This window comes from Calliopsis andreniformis, chromosome 5 (assembly GCF_051401765.1).
Source record: "Calliopsis andreniformis isolate RMS-2024a chromosome 5, iyCalAndr_principal, whole genome shotgun sequence".
Taxonomy (NCBI): Eukaryota; Metazoa; Arthropoda; class Insecta; order Hymenoptera; family Andrenidae; genus Calliopsis; species Calliopsis andreniformis.
In genome coordinates, this window is record NC_135066.1 from 19,090,340 (window position 1) to 19,111,958 (window position 21,619).

General features: G+C 32.8%; 1 protein-coding gene and 1 long non-coding RNA gene across 2 annotated transcripts; both read right to left on the minus strand.

Annotated features, from left to right (window-relative positions):
* Nucleotides 1-439: 439 nt before the first annotated feature.
* Nucleotides 440-9,837, minus strand: LOC143178672 (putative aconitate hydratase, mitochondrial). Its single transcript, XM_076377430.1, has 9 exons — nt 9,663-9,837; nt 7,398-7,552; nt 6,907-7,073; nt 6,079-6,834; nt 5,806-6,008; nt 5,222-5,510; nt 4,796-5,069; nt 2,076-2,424; nt 440-1,213 (listed from the first exon to the last, which is right to left on the minus strand). The coding sequence occupies exons 1-9, from the start codon at nt 9,693-9,695 to the stop codon at nt 1,073-1,075; spliced, it is 2,367 nt and encodes a 788-aa protein (XP_076233545.1). The 5' UTR covers nt 9,696-9,837; the 3' UTR covers nt 440-1,072.
* Nucleotides 9,838-11,760: 1,923 nt separating this feature from the next.
* On the minus strand, nt 11,761-14,872 carry LOC143179040 (uncharacterized). Its single transcript, XR_013001888.1, has 3 exons — nt 14,771-14,872; nt 14,436-14,680; nt 11,761-14,353 (listed from the first exon to the last, which is right to left on the minus strand). It is a non-coding gene; the product is annotated as an uncharacterized LOC143179040 (long non-coding RNA).
* Nucleotides 14,873-21,619: the final 6,747 nt, after the last annotated feature.

Genomic DNA, 21,619 nt, shown 5'->3' on the forward strand with positions numbered 1-21,619 from the left:
TTTGCTTTATAGTACGTATAATTTTCACGATACAAAAATTTAATGTAGATGCTATTTCTACCACTTTCCACTTTCTTATTTTCATAAAAAGTATAATTGTTTAGGTTGTGTTTACATAATAATTATATTGGACGTTCCTAAAAGCAAACAATTGTTTTTCTATAAAAATTTACTGATAAAATAATTTATATAATCTGCTTCTTGAAAATGATTTTCAAATTTATAGTGATCTATATTTCAAATATTCACAGAAATAATTCATTTGAATTCCTACCACTGACAGCGCCATATGTAATTTTATTTTAAACTGAATCGGTAACGTTGGAAGCACCAGGAAAATGCTAAGGGAGCTCTAGAGCTCCTCGGGGCTCGAAGAAAAAAATACATTAGATGTAAAGTCTACTTACATTTTATGTGTAATGAAACATAATCAAATAAGTCATTTGCTGTGTAATTTTTTATTTGTCTCTTGAGTATAATAACAACAGCGATCTTACATTTTACCTCGTCAGTCGTATCTTTATTAATCACATTGGCGTTTTATTTGTGAGCATTATGTACAGAAAATTCCACAATGCCGCCAGCAGTACACAATTTAAAAATGAACACATTGGCACGCGCCAGTTGTATTCCCGTCCCGCCGACGCGTAGAAATTTCGTTTCGCTCTTCGAAACACAATCAACGTGAGACACGATCTAAGCGACTCAATTACACCTTTCTAAGGTAAACGGTTACTAAACTTCACTAGATATAAGCTGTACCTGGCTTGACCCATCATTTTAATGGCAGACATATGAGGTATTGTCGTAAAAAACCCATACAAACACTGTCATTCCCTAGCATACAAACTTTGATTTTAAGTATTTTTCTCATTGCCACGAACAAATCTCCGAAACGATGCGCTACTGTAATCCACGCAGACGTTTTTCACGACATATATATGACTGGTTTATATAAGTCTATTTGTTTATTAGAGTGTCATATCTAATGTTCTCCATTGGTACACGCACAACTAGATACGACTGTGCACGTCTGCTCAATATTTCTTATTTCTTTAATAATGGAGAGCATTTATTTACTACTTGCGATCTCCTTCATTCTATTCAACGCGGAACCTGCCTTAAACCAGGATATCTGTTGCTCATTCATAGTATGGTTCAGACTGATGGTGTCTACTTTACCGTCCTTGTGCTTGATTTCGGCTTTAACCGGCTGAAAATGAAGGAAAAGAATGAATTATTAACTCATATTTAAAATTCATAATCATTAATGTATAGTAAATGGGGATTTTTTGTGTACTGTATACTATATCATCCCTTTCTTTATTTTTTCATTGCTATTATTGATATTAATGCATCGAAATATGTTATTTTACAACTGCATATATATACACCTATTATTGTTTGACATATTAGTTAATGATGTAATTTTAAAAAAAGAGAAAGAACATTTCCAACGCTCGCATCTGTGCGAATTCAATAAATGTGACATAGTTATCAAGGTTATTAACACACGTTTACCACATTTTTTTGGAAATGTCACATTTTTTCTTCTCAAGATGCGGTAATAAATTTGACATTTTATGTAAGGATGTAACTATACTAAAATTGTCTAAAAGTTGATAAACGTTGAAGTTTACTTGTCACAAACATTTCTGGAAAATATTATTAATTTGAAGTGTCAACCACTAGTAATCCTTATGGTAGAGAATGTGTTAAAAACATTTTTGCCCTTCGGAAATCCGTCCAAGTAAAACAGAGAACATTTAGTATTACTTCGACCTGAAGACCTCATGTCCATCATATTTTTTTACCAAGTGAAATAGTCCTCATTCGAAAAAGAAATTACTGGGATGGATTCAGAAGGCTTGACTTCTCTTGACTGCTTAGTTGCAAGGAATTTTATTCTGAGATGGATTTAAAAGGAGTGGGCCATTGTGCCCAGCATGGAAATGATTTATTATATTGATGGAGAAATATGTTGAATATGTTAAAACGGTCTTCGTTAAGATTTCATGGGCGAGCGCCTGTGAGCATTATCATTGTTAAATCTATTAGAGGAAACGAAAACATACCTTGCCAGGTGCTAAATCCTTCAATCCCAGAAGGCTAATTTTATCGGTTGGTTGAATCTTGTCGTAGTCGCTAGGGTTGGAGAAGGTTAGAGGTAACAGACCCTGTTTCTTCAGATTTGTCTCGTGAATACGAGCAAAGCTCTTGACAATAATGGCACGGCCACCAAGATGCCTCGGTTCAAGTGCAGCATGCTCTCGGGACGAACCTTCACCATAATTTTCATCGCCAACGGCTACCCATTTCACGCCGTTCTTCTTATAATGTCGGGCAACATCTGGCACTGCTCCCCATTCGCCTGTGAGTTGGTTCTTAATCTTGTTCATTTCACCATTTTCAGCATTTACGGCTCTACAACATTTGTGCATAGATTTTAGATTCTAAATAAATAAGTCGAAACAATCTTATATAATAATATAACGTTATTTATGTGATAGCTGGATGAAACATAGATCTATTTCATTAGAAATTTCTGGAGCTTATCTTTTATGTCAGTATATCGAAAAAAGAGTAATATAAAGAGTAATATTATAAATAAACAATATATGTAGCAATATTTTAAAAGGTGGTGGAAGAGCTGTGACATAATGTACGATTTGCTTCTAGTTTTTCGTAATACCCTTGACTTATCAATATACTAAATTAATAATAATCAGAGGACTATATCATTTTATAGATACAATGAAGAATAACAATAGAGTAAAAAGATCTTAATACATTTTATTATATCTCTTATAATGCGTTTAGAGCAAATGAGCGAATGTTCATTCGTGCCCCACTTCAACAAAATTCAAATGAATTTTACGAATTTTACGAATTTTTGAATTTTTGCAAAATTCAAGCGAATATTCTTTCGTTTATTTGTCAATTTTATTCATTCATAATATAATTGAATTTTGCTAAAGTGAGAGAAGAACAAGCATTCGCTCGTTTGGTCTAAACGCGCCATTAGTATTTAATTCTTACATAGCTTTAGAAATAGGAGATCCATTTTCTACGACCATTTTGGATTTCTAAAACTTTATAAAAGTTAAACCGTAAGACATATAACAAAATGTATCTAGTCTTTTTTTGTTCTGTTGCTACCCTTCAGTGTATCTGTAAAATGTACTCAGAATGTTAATTTAAGATATAGATATGTTCACTGTAAGCCATTATTATTGCAAAATGGAGGCATATCGGATATTACGTACATTGTTTACATCCTGTATATTTGAAAGACATATTTTTGATTATCAAGTACGCACTTTCATTACAAATAATGATATAAAATCATGAAAAATGCAGGAAAGGGTTCTTCTCAGACTTTAATTTACTATTTGTCATATGACGAAACTGTACCACGCATTTAAAATGCTGCCACTTGATAAAAAATATAGAGAACGTACTTCGTATTTTTTAGAATGTTTTAGGTCAGTTTAATACAAGTCTAAAAATTAATCTTGATATAAACTGTGATTTATAGTTTCAGCAATATAATAATACTTATGTATTTATGCACATATATGTATCAATGGTTATGAAGTAATTTAACTACTTATTTTAGATCTTTCACTTAAACAATTCCTTCACGAATTTAGTATTTAAAAAAATGAAAGAACAAATTATTTAACTTCATAAAATAATTAATATATCAATTCATTCATTCTACTTAGAAAATAACTAATAAATTATTCCTATTTTAACACAATAGTATTTCATACAACGTAAATTACATAAAATAATAAAAGCAAATTTTCATGATATTTATAACTTATTGCACTTCTCGTATAAAAAACAATGACTAAATAAAATTACTTGCGTACATAAATTACATTTGAAAACGGAAGAATTAAAACTTGAACTATTTTCTGACAGTATGTGCTATTTTATCGGAAAAAGATTGCATTATTGGTGCGATGTCACGGTTTATAAAAATGTTTTCGTTAAACATATAACAGTCAAGATCATATATTATTTATGTGTTTTATACAGTGATAGGTAACAGAAAATTAAGAAGATAAACCATATTGTAAGGTATAATAATTTTACAAAAAAAAACTGTGAGACACCTTGAGTGTAGTGAGTAGAGAAACATGTTAGAATATCTACGAGTGTTTTAAATATCTGTGGTTCTAAAATAAAACAACGATTTTTGAAAATACAGTTTCAAAAACTTCTTGTCTATGAATTATTTGAACTTTAAAATGTAAGGTTAACGTGTCTATCTGCAAAACTTAATGCAAACAAATTTAATATATTCAAAAAAATAATACAATTTAATCGAAATATTAAACTTATACGCATTAAGAAAAACATCGTTCACAAAATTTATAGAATATGACGATTGCTCGTATCTCTCTTACGAGATCGCATCTTATTTCTTATTTCTATGACTCTATTTAAATAACTGCTTTTTTATAATACAGATCTTTCAGTATAAGTACTAGTTGACATTTATTTCAACACGTTGATGATCGTGAACATTTTCTCACCACAATTGTTTTTCTCGAAGGTGTACAACACAATTTCGTTTTTGTTTCTTGATAGTTTGAATTTTGTTAAAAATAAGACTGTTACTTTCTTCATGCAAGTTAAAGTTTTCATCGAAACTTTCTTCTCAAATATGTCATCCAAATAAATTACGATTTTAAACATTCTTTTATCTACCACTGTAGATGTAAATTTTAGCTAATTCATTGCTTTTCTTCTAAAACTTGTATATTTATACTGTCAAACATACCCAATGAACATGTTGTTCGAGATATTGTCCAAGTGACCACGATACTTGAGCCATGGACCAGCAGCTGAAATGTGATCAGTGGTACATTTCCCTTTAACTTTGATTAAAATTGTCATATCGGTAAGGTCTTGGCCATTCCATTTGTCAAAAGGTTCTAACAGTTGCAATCTCTGACTTTTTGGGTCGACATCGACCTTGACTTTGCTGCCGTCACTTGGAGGAGCGTCGTATGTGTCTACACCAGGATCGAAACCACGGCTTGGCAGTTCGTCACCTACAATTGAAAAAGTTTCTTGTTCTTATCTGCTGTCATTATTTATTTCATACATTAAAACAGAAGAAATAAATAGTACATATTAACATGTTCCCTAGATTTAACAATTGCGCTAATGGATGATGCTTTAAAGTAGGAATTGTTATACTTACCATAAGGATCTTTCAAAAGGAATTCTTTGCCGTCCTTGCCCTTGAGTTTGTCTTTCACAGGATTGAAATCTAATCGACCGGCGATAGAAAGGGCAGTGACAAGTTCGGGGCTAGTAACAAAGGCATGAGTAGCAGGATTGGCATCATTACGTCCTGTGAAGTTTCGGTTGTACGATGTAACGATTGTATTCTTATCGCCTTTTTTTATGTCTTGACGATCCCACTGACCAATGCAAGGACCACAAGCATTGGCGAGGACGGTACCTCCGAAATCTCGAAGGATTTTTGCCTAAGTAACAAACATTCATGCTAGTTATCCATAAAAATATTAGAAAAGTTTTTAAGTATTTTTATTGTGTACACAAGCCAAGATCTGAGCAAGGAACTAACTCTACTTTTCTGTTTAAATTGTCAGAATATATCGATCTAACCCAAATCAAGAATTGGCGTAAGATGTACCATTGTTTTTATTAACTGATATGTACCAATATTTGGCACTCAGTCAGATACTGTGCAACTTTGAATTGCCTATAATCTAATAGTGTTATTATACATTTATTCGAACCTCGTAAAGAGAAACTTACAATTCCGTCACGTTCGATAGTAGCACGGATTTGTTCAGATCCTGGAGTAACATTGAATGCAGATTTTGCTTTCAATCCGTGATCAAGTGCCTGTTTCGCGATGTTTGCGCAGCGACCCATGTCCTCGTACGAACTGTTTGTGCAGGAACCAATTAAACCAACTTTGATCTCGTTTGGCCAACCGTTCTTTTTAGCAGTTTCACCTACATAAGCAGTGCAAAAATTGATAAATTTTCAGCAGTAAAATATAAAAGACTCATTTAAGCTACTCACCTAGTTTAGTAATAGGATGCGCGAGATCGGGAGTGAATGGTCCATTGACATGGGGTTCCAACGTGGAAAGGTCCAACTCTATCACCTGATCGTATTTAGCATTTGCATCCGCGGTTAAAAGGCCGTTTTTGTGCTGATCCGCCGCTGCAGCGATCTCGGAACGACCGGTTGCTCTCAGATAGTCCTGCATACGGTAGTTGTAAGGAAAGATGGACGTGGTGGCACCAATTTCCGCGCCCATGTTGCAAATAGTCGCCATACCAGTACAGCTGATGCTGTCGACACCTGGGCCAAAGTACTCAACGATTGCTCCAGTTCCTCCCTTCACGGTGAGGATACCAGCCACTTTCAAGATGACGTCCTTCGGGCTCGTCCATCCTTTCAGCTCTCCTGTCAGCTTTACTCCGATAACTTTAGGACATTTCAGCTCCCATGGTATATTAGCCATCACGTCGACAGCGTCAGCACCACCGACACCAATGCAAAGACAACACAGGCCACCACCATTGGGCGTGTGCGAGTCTGTGCCGATCATCAACAAACCAGGGAAGGCGTAATTCTCGAGGATGATTTGATGAATGATTCCTGAGCCAGGATTCCAGAAACCTACGCCATATTTAGCACCAGCTGTTTTCAGGAAGTTATACACTTCCTTGTTGATGTCTTTAGCTCGTTTTAAATCCTTATCTCCTCCCACTTGAGCTTCGATTAAGTGATCGCAGTGAATAGTAGATGGAACAGCAACTTTTGGTAGTCCTAAGGATTAAGGATGATTTTAGAAGCTAGGTCAAGCGTCTGGAAATAAGTCAGGCTTGCATGATAATGTACCAGAACTGATGAACTGCAACATAGCCATCTGAGCCGTTGCATCTTGCATTGCCACACGATCGGGTCGTAATCTGAGGTAACTCGTACCACGAACGATATCTTGCTTACTGGGTTCATCAAGATGAGAGTACAAAACTTTTTCGGAAAGAGTTAGTGGTCGGGTCAATCTGTAATCATTTTATTAAATTTAAACTGTTGTATACCGACATTTGGCTCATGGATTAGTAGGGAATATTTTACATATTTATACAGTGACTTGTATTCTAAAAAATAATGATTTGTAATACAACTGTGTTATTTTTGTCCTCTTATTATTTGGTTTTTTTTAATTCAGAGTTAGTAAGTCAATTTGAGTTATTTTGAGATAGCGTAATGGCTTTGCAATCAAATATTATTATAAACGAAGGTCTTCTTTCCTTAAGTATAAGAAAATTGAAAAAAATAAATTCAAATTTTCTCGGAGAAAAGGAGAAATTCAAAGATTCTGATACCTCTTTCTTACGATTTGTAGGTTTTCTTCCAACTTATCGTACGGGAGATAGCTCGTTTGATCGAATTTTGACATTGCCACCTTTGCGGCGGCAAAGCTGAGTGGGCTTACACTGAAGCATCTTTGTTGAATATCTGCTGCGAAGCCTGCTAGCTTCTACAAAATACAACAATGGTTAAAAAAAACTGTTGAAATAAATAGCATTTATATCACACCTTATAAGAAAAGTGTCACAAATCAAAACCAAAATTACATAATTACAACATTATAATCCATACATAAACATCTACAGTTTAATTCTAATTAATAATACCGTTTATTACTACTTTTTATAGTGAATGTAATATATTTATGCGAGTCAAGCAACGCGACTATTACATTACTGTACGAAAAAATGTTTCAGACAAAAAGTTGCACGGTTTCGAAGAGGGTATTCAATAGTATAATCGGTTTTATTCTAGTTTACTTTTTTATCAAGATATGGATGACACTTCCATTCTTTATAATGTAATGCCTAAGTTGTAATATTTATTACAGAAAACAATAAACGGTATTATTAATTATAATTAAATTGTAGATATTTATGCAAATTCATATTTTCGTAAATATAATCAGAGAAATTGAACTTAACTCAAGATTTGTTTTATATTCCAAATATTATAAAGTGTGTTTAGCTTTCAACGTTTTATATTTTTGCATATTGAAATTTCTCATATATCCATAAAGTTCCACAATCTTCATAATATATTCTGTTTATTATTGTACATGTTATTATAACAGAACATATTATACGATAGTTAATTATACAATAGTATAAAACTTTGTATGTCAGAGCAACAATAGTGCACTTTAAATAGAAATTTTGTAACAGGTTCAAAGTCTTACGAAAGTACCATAAATATATATTATTATAGTATCGTATTTAGCGATTCGATCTGTCAAATGATATATTTCGTGCTTTTAACACGATCAATTTTTATTAGTAATAAAAACGTACTGCGTTATGAATAGCTCTACGTATATGAACTATAAATATCCATGAGTTCTGAAAATAATTCTACATTTATGCAAATATTGTACAGCAGTCTGAGAACTGATAAAACAGTTGCTATATTATTTACCGTAAGAAAGAAAAGAATACCTGTCACTATATCTTATCAGGTGTTTCGTTTGTTGTATATAGCAAGTACTTATTACGACATACATAGTTCGTGCAAATTTATCTATTCACATCTATGATTACGTAATTCGATCTTAGAAGTGAATGAAAATTTTGAAAGATTTCAACATTCCTGCAGTGTTATTTAGACCAAGTAATATATTAAATGCCCGTGAAATTATGTGACGTTTCGTTATAACTGAATGTAGAGAGGATCACTCTTATCGCACTCAATCTATGTTCTTATCAGTGATTGATTTATTGTACTTTCTGCGAACGAATTAAACTCTATTAATATATTTTCCATTCGTATAAACGCGCCATAGAACCACTTCTTACGGAGCAACTCCAAACATAACCTCGAATTCTCCTGAAAATTGACTCTATATACATATCACCTATTTATTGCAACAATGACGCAACTCAAAAGTTATAATTTTCTGAAAAACAAGGTAATATCGCCATTCAGTGCAATAATTACTCTTTCGATGCTAAAAACTCAAAAACGGTTAAATTTAAAATTGTGTCATTATTGCAGATAAATGAACGATATATGCAGAAGCTTCAACGTCAATTACGTAACGTGAAAGCAACATTTTCTATGCTAATTTTGCCAATTTCTTATGTCGTTATCTTTACAGTGTCTTTATTATTGCAATGCAGTTTTAGGTATCGTCACAATCGTGTCGTTTTGAGTTTGCAGTATCTAACTTAACAGACAAATCATATGTTCTCAGGAACAAGGACTATATGTGTCATTAACGTTTCAAGGTCTAACATCATGTTACAATGAAGATATAATACGATCAGAGGTGACATTGTACAAAAGCGTCTGTTTTCAATGATCAATCTTCATTAACTAAGTCTTTGAACTACCGCATTATTTTGAATTACTCAATACAATTACTATGTAGAATGTTCCATACAAAATATTTCAGTCCACATTCGAATGAATCGTTGACGAGTTTTGATTTCAAAATCATGCGACTGACCTTGATAATGAGGTCGAAGGGTCAAATTGAAATCGAATCACAGTGATCCCGCACTGGTTGAGGACTCACGTTCCCTATCTCTAACGACGTTCGTTCTAATATTCGTCAAGCCTACCTGAGTGCTAAGAATTCTAGTGCAGTACGACATTGCCGAGGAAAGAAGACACCCGTCACGTCGTCACTGCTGCCGAAATCAGTTTCGCAGATGAAGGAAAGCGCAGGCGCGGGACGAAAATATCGAAAAAAACAATTTCTTTCGTGGCAGCCCTTCTCAAACCGGCCACTCGAGAACTGAGAGAAATTCGGCTTTGCTTCCTTGTGTCAATGCAAGAGAATCACGCATGCGCTCAGTCATATTACACGCAATTCGAACAGAAATCTATCAGAACCACATGTAAGCGCCCTCTGGCTTGTTGATCCCTAAAGAAGACATCAATGGTTTAACATCTGCTGTTCTGGTTACTAAATCATTAACGAAAAAAAGTATACTAGAACAGACGAAATGTAGGATAAACTCCCTCACTACCATTTTGAAAATTTGAGCATGTCTGATCACTAAATTTATGGTGTCATCCAATTTCTAAACCTGGAGGATTTAGATTTGAAATATTATTTGCGCATCAAAATTGTTTAAATAATCTGTACAGACTTTAAAAATGGTGTATAGGAGGACACGTTTCTTTTTCTAACAAACTATGACATCGAAATATTTTACGCTACGTGAATTTTGTACAGGAAGATACAAACTATTTCTGCAATAAAAAATTTCACAAAAATTTATAACTTTCCCGAATATACCTACTTAAAAATAACCAATTTTGGTAGAAATATGTAGTCATACTAATGTATCTACATCAACATTTCTCGGTCAATTTATTTTTTGAAATTAGAAATTATAACAAAAATACGAAATACATAATTACACAATAATTAATTATAGCAACATTTATGTGCATCCAGCTCAGACGAATTTGGCTGCACTGACACTCTCTATCTCGCTCTTACACGAGAGCTATTGAATAAAAGTAAGAGAAAAATAGTGAGTATCGATGCGGCCAGAATTGTTTAAGTTGATCGTACATGTAGATTTTGTGAAATGTTGCTATTAATAATTTAATACTAATTATTACTATCAATACTAATTTTAATACTAAATTCTTAGATACAACTAATACTCCTCAAAATGGCCACCGCCCCTAGTAATATAAAATTGACACCAATTAAAAATTGAATCTATTACTGTACGAAGTTCATTTGTATTTTGTTTTATCTCAGCAAATGAATCATTAATCCTGTTTAGATTAACTGCGTAAAACTTTAAAAAAAGTTTATCAAACAAGAATAAATAGAAAAGGTTAATTACTCATTTCCTAAGATGAAATCGTTCATAGAGTAATAAATTCCGTTTCCAACTGCTGTCAATTTTGCATTGCTAAAAACAGTAACCATATTAAAATGAAATTAAGCCTCATTACCCTATTTGGGTTTACCAAAAAAGATAGAATCATTAATGGAATTTAGTGGGATAAAATGATAACACATTTACCTACACTCAATACGCACCTTAAAACAGCACCCTTTTAAATTTAATAACTACAATCCTTTTTTTGGATGTGCATGGTTTTATGAAACATGTTTGTTGTAATTTTTAATGTACTGTTTTATATTATTAATGCTTCCAAATTACCTTTCATTTTAGTACACTACTCTAATAAAAGCATCTCAAACAATTTTTAATGATACTGAAATCGGAAAATCTTGCTAGCAAGTCTAAAACACGATTCTTTTCGCAGAAAACTATATTAAAATTTATCTCCAGAAATTTTTGTGGTATTGGAGATGTATAAGATGTATTGTGGAAATACATCTTAGTTTCAAATGTTCCCGAAATAAATTTTATTTCTATTTTATCGGAATAATCAATACCAGCTAAAATTATCACAGCTCCCACTTAGCGACGGCTTCAAAAAGGATTGTTCTTTGTTTAAATTGAGATAATAGGAATAGTAGTAGAAATAGTATCACGATTTAAAGAAATAACAAAACTTTTTGTGCCATCGTTAATGAATGGTGACACCATGATGACATCGGTTGGTACTGATTATCATGGTAAATTGGAAATAAAATTTATTTGAAATGTTTTGAAATGTTTTGAAATGATTGATAAGCAAATAAATACATATGTCACAAAAAGATTTGGTTTATTTGGCATTTAGAGTACAAATTCTTAAAAACACGATGTGACTTAAATAAAGCTAACATTTGAATTGTGAAGGTCTAAATAAACTGGGATACAATCACTGCAAAACAAGCGATGGCAACGATATTCTTTCTTTTTTATACCATTCAATAAAAAAAGAAGGAATATTGTTGCCGTCGCCTATTTCCAGTGATTGTATTTCAGTCTATACGCGGCTTAAGACATGCATCAAAGTTTACTTTTCTTAGCAACTACAAATCTGATTTTTGCACATAAGATCAGTATGTACATAATTCTATTTTTACATATTTGTAAATACATTCTAAAGAACCGAAACTGATATTATAACTGTTTGCAACTGTTACAGTGATCCGAAAACAAAAAATCAAAAAGATGTTTAATCTGTATGATCGCGGCTATTACAGGTATTACAATATTTTGAAAATCTTAAAGAGGTAAGAAATATTATTATGTTGAAAGAAGAATATGTTTATTTAGTAAACAAAATTCTTAATTTCTTGAGTTCCTGAATTTAAAATAATTTCGAATACAAAGAATGTTGACAAGAGCAAGAATGACGCAGCTACTAAATATATCTGCAAAGTCTGAAGTGAACTGGTCAAACCGTTACGGAGTTATCATGACAGTCATAGAGAAAAGCTGTTTTGTGGTGGCTGAGCTAGAGGTTTTTTTACATCTGCTCTGTGTGCTTAAAACCATTTTAAAATAATCTTAGGATCCTAATAAACAATCCCATTAACACTTTATCGACCGCTAGCCTATTAATTGGCTTTTCGATTGCCAATGCTTATCGACTGCTAGCCTATTAATCGGCTTTTCGATTGCCAACGCTTATCGACCGCTAGCCTATTAACCCTCTATGGACCGAATTGTTGTTTTAAATATTAACAGTTTGCACAGACTTTGTTTTGGTATTTCTTTATTTTAGTTCTAGCAACCGTCATGAATATTGGTATTGGTTGTCTCGGAGGAATTATAGAATTTTTCCGAAATTCTCATGAAAGATACTAAAATTATTTGATAAAATGTTGATAAGTTAACATGTAACCTGAAAGTTACACGGGCCCATAGAGGGTTAATCGGCTTGAAATGAATCGCGAAAATTTAGCCGGTACTGGAAGCAAATGTGCGTGTGACTAAGCCAGTCCTTACCGAGTGGCAGCCTCAACCACGACCGGTCGATAAAGTGTTACGTTTCAAAATGATACGTTGATAGTTTTTGCAAAAAACAATTCTTAAAGATCGTGTTACTTTCCGGCCGGCGCGGTAAGATTGTCCCTTAATGGATGGCGCTCAAAAATTACTGTTTGTTTATGCTACGTTTACATTAGACAACTTTTGATTGGAAAATCGAGTTGATCAACCTATAGTCAATCAAAGTTGTCATTTCAACTCAGTTTGAATTAGGTTTACACGGACAATTTTGATCAATTTCAGGTTAAACAACTCAGTTGTCTGACCAAAAGTTGCCTAATGTTAATGTAGCATTAATTACGTTAATCAACGTTAGTTGAACGAGAACAAGTTTTCTTTGTTATTTTTTAAGAGTTTGCAGTTTTCCGTGATAAGCCTTTCGCACGTTGCTGTGATAATTATACTTTATCTTTATTTCTACTACCATAGTAGAATTACATTAAAAATTCATAGTTTTTCATACTCTAATTTCCATAATATGTTAAGGATATGCTATGGAATGTTCCTTTGCCGGAATAAGTTATATATCTTCTACAAAGCCCACAGCAATAGAAAAGTGTAATATTTCTCTCAGTCATTTGGGATCGATGCCGCATTTTTAGTCGGAATAGACGCGATAGTTTCAATGCAAATAAAGTCGATTGAAATTTTATCTTTAATATCTTTAATGTTTAAAATACAAAAAAGTATCTGAAAACATTTATCTCATCTTCAAAATATCTCTATGAAATTAAAATTTCCAGGAAATATTATGTTACAAAAAGAAAAATGCGGGAAAAAGTACTCTATTTTCACAAATTTTTCAAATAAGAAATTTAAATTACTAAGTTTAAATTGAAAATTAGAAATTTTTAAAAATGCGGCATCACTCCCATTCTCTTCCAACAAAAGACGATTTGTAATTTCAGTTGTTTAAAAGTGATGTGTATTGAACAGGGATCCTAACTGCGAACCCAACAGGGTTAGGTTCCCAATAACATAGAGTAACCTGCTTAACCGGCTAAGCAAAAGCCATCTGGACAATCTGGCCACGGATAACCCGCTCTTAGCGGATTAAGGAATCCATTTTGAAAATATCTCACTGAAAACACAGTTCAAGGACAAGCTATGTGCAGATATAAAGCACATATTGCAACGTAACAACTATTTCGCATAGATTTGTTCATTTAGTTTTCAGTCAGCTTGATTCTAATTCACATCGTCGCTCATTGTTTTAACATCAAACAATCAAACTGCTACGGCATTCGCTCGTTTAAGTTTTACGTAAAGTTTCATTTTACGCATTTGGTGTTTTTTGCAATATTGTATATTGCGTGTTGTGCTTTTTATATTATATTAATTTACAGAGTGTTTCATAACATATGGGACTCACTTCGAGAGTTGATTGTATGCTTAAAAACAATAAAAAGAAGTCATATAAACACATGTCCTATCTTTGTTTATGAGACATAATGAATTTTCTGTTTTAATTACCTTTGCAGAAGATGCTCAAAATGGCCACCTTGCATTTGAAGACATGTCTGAATCGATCATAAGTGTGATCTCAGATAAATTTTCTGAAGGGATTGTATCTGGCTTTAGTCTGTTCATTTTTTCTCCTGGAGTATTACAAAGATTGGTAGATTTCAAATGTTTTGCACAAATTATACATTCAGTAGTGAGTCTTCTTTTCTTCACTGATCTATGCTGACAATGATTGTGATTTATTTAACGAAAATCTAAAAGTTTTCCAATGTAAGAAGTTAGGTTTCAAATAAAGTTTAATATAAAACTTGTTTTGTGCAATTTCAAAATAATATAATACTCACTGGAAGAAACCAATTCCGGAACCTTTAGTTTTCTCATGCTTCCGCAATTATCAACTATACATTTGGTACGCATAATTACACAAATAACTTTTACTACACACTGACGAAGACCGATGTTGATAGACGCTTCAATGAGCTTCAATGCGATCAAGATCAAAATAAACGCCACGTAGAAAAGTATGCAACACATATTATGTACGTATGTATGGGTACCTATATACTTGCCCTATGTATGTGTAAGTATTATACTTATATACTTGCACATTTCATCGTGCATACGCCAGTTTAGTGCATACTTTTTGGGCACATTCGTCTGCAGCTATACATGGGAAGTTCACAGTCTAGTGTGTTATATAAAAATCTGTGTATACAACAGACTTTAAATGTTACCACAAATGAAAATCAAATGGATTCAAATCCGGAGAACTAGCAAGCCATGCAATAGGATCTTCACGATCAATCCAACTATTTGCAAAATGTTGATTTAAAAATTACGTAACTATTCGGCTAAAATGCAGCAGAGTTCTATCATGCATAAACCACATACAAAGTCTAATATTGACTGAAACTTCCATTTAATATTACATGTAAATGCGTGCTCAAAAAATCAACGTGGTTTGCGTGTTAATTTCCCATCAAGAAAAAAAAAATCCAATTGGAAAATCTTACTTACAAACGATTGTGATTTATGGAAAGAGAGGACGAACAGACAGTTTGCTCTGTTTATAAAATGTATTATATCTCATAAATGAGGACAGAGAGTACATGTATTTATATGAATTTTTTCATTGTTTTTAAGCATACAATTAACTGCCAAAATATGTCTCACATGTTATGAAACACCCTGTATAATTATAATGGAACATCCTGTACGTGAATACTTTTGATTCAACGCGAACGAAAACAAGTATACGTGCTTTATTAATCAGTGCAATGTAAAACTAACAGTAAGTATTTATAACATTTAAAGTGCAAATATAGTAGACTCTTTATTAAGGTGGTCACACACGTTCAGTGTTGCTTCAGTTTTCCATCAGCTTTTCGTCAATCGGGAACTGACAGTCCAAAACTGTCATTCCAATACTGACGATATTAGTCATTAGTTGTTCATCGGTTTTTTATCAATTCTGTTCGCAGTATTCGCTCCCCATTTTTTCGATAATATTGCTCATCTTCCTTATCTTCTCGTAATAAAGTTATAAAAGTAAGGACAGCACTTTTTTTTTTTACTAATGATGATTACTCATAGTAGAATACAAAAAGGAATTGATAGAAAACTGTTGATGAATATCATTAGTTCTGGAATGATAGTTTTCGACTGTCAGTTCTCAACTGACAAAAAACTAATGTAAAACTAAACGTGTATGGTCATCATTGCTCGTAATAAAAGCATGATCATTGTTTGAAAGTTTTTTTTGTATCTAACACCAATAGGAATTAAATTGTATGATTATGTAATATGCGTATAAAAATAGTAAAATACATTTGTTTAATTTCAAGGGAAGACACGCTGCCAATTTAACGCGCGACATCTGCAATATAGCCAACCAGATGAATATACAGTGGTCATCAAGCGAAAGGAAAATCGAAAAAAGAAGAGAGTTGAAGAATATTGTTTCCACATACAAATGCCAAGAGTATTTAGTAGATACATGTGTTGAATTAGTGACAGTGTTATACATGCTAGTCGTCTACTGAGCATACTTAATGATTCCGATTTTCGGAAAATTAGGAAAGGCAAAAAATTGTTTCGGCGTTCGTTGTATTGCACACACGTTACAATTAGCGGTACAAGATGAACAAAGAATTATTGTTAAATGTTCGCGAATTAGTGAAAAAACTTCGCAGGTCATTTATGTCCATTGCAATAAGATCTAACAACGGGCATAAACCGATTTTGGATTGCGCAACGAGACGGCATTCTATTTTAAATATGCTTGAGCGATTAATAGAATTAAAAGGTTTTTGTAGTCAACTAAATGATGCGATTTTATCCGAAAATGTTTGGATCACTATTGAACAATTAATAATAATATTACAGTCAGTGAAAATAACCACCAAAAAAATGCAAGGGCAATTTTTATGTCATTTGGCTGCAATGTATTTTGCGTTTGCGAAAGGTAGGAAAAAATAATTTTGCAGAAGTATTATTAAAAGCAATATATAAAAAACAACATGAATTTTCATTAAATACATCATTACTACCTTTTTAGATGCATGATATAAAAACTTACTATCTGAAGACGATAAAGATATAGCAGTTGTGCACTTAATGAATACCTAGAAGCAATACCAAAACTTAAATGCTTGTAACGTCACTGAAGTAAAAAGGGATCTATCATGTACGTCTAGTGATGATTTAGAAAAATTGCATTTAAATTAGGATATTTCTGCCTTTAATATTGCAGCTGATTTGAGATCATGACGCAATTCTGAAAAGTATAACTTCTAACATCATTTTTCAATTATTCTTTTCTCCATAGTGTGTACAGATGTTCTGATGTCTCTAAAAGCGACCATAGATTATTATAGGAGGTGTATTCAATACGACATGGAGGGATACTCGGCGCGGTAGATCACTCGCTCATTCCGTCGGAGCAGGTTAAGCCTTCGTTTCTAGAGGGTGATTTTTTTGCTAGTGAACTCAAAAGCGGAAAAAATTCAAAATGCATACACCCTGGAAGGGGTCACTTCCAACATTTAATGTTAGAAGAATTTGGAAAGAGGTAAGCATTAATTTTTAAAACAATTTTCTCGTCAGAAACACGAAACATTTCGAAGCGATTTCTTCCGTTTTTAGAATACTAGATAATAGAATTTGAAACTTTGCAGGTCACACATATACGCACATAAACGTCTTCACTGCAGTAACCGTCGTCGTCGATGACATATTCAATAGCTTATCACGTAGAGGGACAGGATCTCTGTTATTATGTTTAGGCAGCGGCACCAGTTTTGAGTCCACTTGCGAGAAAATCATCCTGTATAACAATATTGTCACGGAATATTCCATTGACTTAGAACGGAAAATATCGTCGACGTTGTCGATACAAAACGAGTGTTTTGGGACGGTGAACCTCGTTTATATAAAATATGATCATGAAATGCTTGATGGTAGTGGACGAAAAGATCCAGAATGAACTCATGGACATTAACAAACGATGTCAGAATAGGACAACGATCTCTCTAAGTGCAAGTGAATAAACACGAGACATTTTGTCTTCTTTTAAACAGATGGGACCCGTGATATCATCTGTACTTGAGCCAAAGTTTACACTCGTGACAAGTGTCCTCATCCTCTGAATACCTTACACTCTGTAAAAAATAGTAAAACAGACACAGAATAGCATTCAGTCCCGTAAGTGATTGACTGATTTCGAACTTCTAAAAATTAGAATAGGCGTGTTCAGTAATGGGGATTGTTCAGCGAGAGTTAAATCCTGTCATTCACACTTACACTAACAAAGTATCAGCAAAAGTTTGCTGTTTGTATGCCATAAAGAAAAACTCATGAATGTGAAAATTCGTTAATGATAGCGTCGTCGCGACGCCACGTAGGCATACTGTAGTGGTCATTAGAATTGCACCACCTTACAAGTGTTATCGTTTTTAGAATTGTTCCACCTTAAAAACGTCATTAAGTGGTATGGTAGTATTGCGACGCCAAGTATACGTGTGGGGCGTAGTCGACACTACGTTGGCACTAATAATTGAACAATTATGTTGTAAGTTGAACCATGTGTAGTCTACGTTTAAAATTTTTATTTAAAATAAAAATAAAAAGATAAAATACAACCAATAGATTCGAATACAGGACCTGCAATATTATGAGCGAGTACATATTCGCATTCGACTACCGGACTTGTAAACTTTTTCGATTAAACCATATTTTCCACAGAAACTTCAATTGATTGTATCTAGTAAATAATAAATATTGATGGATAATGATTTATGAACCATCTTTACTTGCTACATTTTCATCGATGCAAGGGTCACTAACACTGAACCTCCCGTACTGTTTGCAATGAGTGCGAGACGTTGCGAGTATTCATTAGCGATGTTATTATTTATACATTTAGTGAACAATAAACAACATGTATCATAATATAATAACGAAACCGTTATAAAGATATATGTTTTTTTTCGCGCAATTTCGCACAAAACGTAGTCTAAATAGGAATGTTATTATTTTATTTATATCGCAAAAATTCAAAATTCTATTTTATTCGTATTTCGTGTTTTAGTCCATAATATTTAGTCCAAATTTACGAGACGATTGATCAACATTTAGTCAGTGAAAACAACGAAAATATACTATTTTTTAATATATTTTTTAAACAAATTGATATTTTCAAAAACTGTTTAGATAGATGGATTCGTCATTCAAGAATACATAATTGCCCTATTATACCATTTTGTTACAAGCAATAGTTTTCGAGATATTAGGCGAAATATGCTATCCACCGTCAAATTTGAGGGTGGTTTTCACCCCCTTAACATGAATTACAGCAGATAAAAAAAATGCGTGTCGAATATTTTCGGCTACTTTACAATCCTACAAAGTTTCATAAAAATCGGAGATTTTCACCTCGCGATGTTCCCTTGTCTCATCAAAATCGGTACATCCGTTGCTGAGATCTCGTGATACGATCCAGAAAAGTGTCACTTTTAACATTTTATTTTCAAGATTTTCTTTTTTCAGTACTGAATATTCTGGATGTCTGTCGTGAAAACGCGCAGGTGCAACTATATATTATAAAAGGTGTACTTGGCATGGCAGATTACCAGTACTTGATATTTGGGTCTTAAAAATTAAAATTTTATCAATATTTAATCCACATTTCTGTAATATCAACTGTAAACGATCAATAATATCGTCAATAATTTTCGGTACTGGTAATATTAATTATCCTGTGCGGGCACTGGTAGAGAATAAGAGTAATTTTTCTTCATACTTGTGTATAGGCTTAAAGAGAATAATAATATTAATCAAATTACGTATTTCTTTCATGGCAATAATAATTACTTTTCCACTGTAAACCAGCTGTATACTTTCCATGTTTCAGCGTATGTATTACTATAACAGAAATCAATGCTTAATCCATTTACACATAAGAACAAAGAAAAATGTACTTATTTCGTAGCCATTGACGAAATTAATAAGCTATTAATAACTACGTACTTTACAACCCTTCAATTCCGTTCTTTTGATGACTACCAACATTGGATCCTTTTCTTATTTAAGAATATATTAAAGGACTTCATAAATCAAATTAAACAATTCATTACATTATTAAATAAGTTCCTTTAATTCAAAAAAGTGTACAATATTTCTTCTTTAGGCTAAAATTAACTTCATTAACAATAATCAAACCTTTATTCAATGTCACAAAAAGGCATGAAATCTCCCCAAAAAACCTTAAAAAGGTATATGCAAGCTCGCCAAGTATATGCCTTCTCTTGAAAAATTTACCCTACAAAAATCAATCTTCTACAAAACATCAATCAGTTGAAAAAACTAATTTAAAATATTTGGACAAACAAATCCATTGAAATCATTGAGAAACGTCAAGTACAATAATTTAATTTTTTACCAAAAATGTCACTTTTGACTTGATTTCTACCGCTACAGTGCAGTTGCTATTATAAATATTTTTGACACTACTTGTACATGCTACACGAAAATCATGTTCACCTTATGGAGTATGGCTTCATTTTTATAACAAGAAATGAACGTACAAAAATCATTGTTCCTGCTACAGTTGATAATTTACTTGACTAATAAATACTTGGTGGGCCTTTCTGTAAAGAATTTTTGTAATAATAATGATAATACAATCCTCTTGTAACAGTAATGGTAGGCGCGACGAATTTCTTCTTCACCGCGGGTCGCTGTCCTACGGTCTACGAGTAACGAACAGGTTATCGATATTTCGATATATCGATAATATAGTTAAGATATCGATAACAGATAGTGGTGACTACAGTCTTTATTCCTTCTAATTCAAAGTTATTATTAGAAATGTTGTTAACTGTAAATAATTCGAGACGTTTTTGCTGATAATTCAATAGGTATATTCGTAATATCGTTAAGATATCTATAAGAGTCTCTATTTCTTCTTATACGAAGTTATTGAGATATCATTATACTGAATTTACACAAATACAGATGATGTTGATGATTTATTTGATATAATTTGATTATTTAAACTATTGTGGATAATTCAATAGATATACTGACGACATCGTTAGGATATCTGTGACGAGTAGGAATGACTGGAGTTTTTATTGCTCCTCATTTATAGTTATTATTAAAGATATGTAAAGTTTAAATAATTGGAGTACTTGCTGCTGATAATTAAGTAAGTATAGTGGAGGGAAAGGTCTGAGACTCTAATCACTGCTACCATCATCGGTATCCTACCGATGTCGCCAGTATATCTATTGAATTATTAACAATAGCACATCAAATTATATAAAATAAATCATCAACATCATCTGTATTTGTGCGAATTCAATATAATAATATCCTAGTAATTATACGAATAAAATAATACGAAGAAATAGAGACTCCAATCACTCCTATTCGTTACGTTATGAATATATCTATTGAATTATCAGCGAAAACATCTCCAACTTTATACAGTTAACACATTCCTAATTATCAGAACTCTCGGTAGAGACCCGCGCCAAGTACATTTGCAGCATGAGTGGCGCGTATGAATTGGCGAGAGGCTCTCGCCGAGACTATCTATACACGAAGGAATGGAAACGAGGATGTTGAAACTTCGAGCGTTTTAAAAGAATCTTAGAAGATGTCTTCTTTATGGAAATTGATTAATTATAACT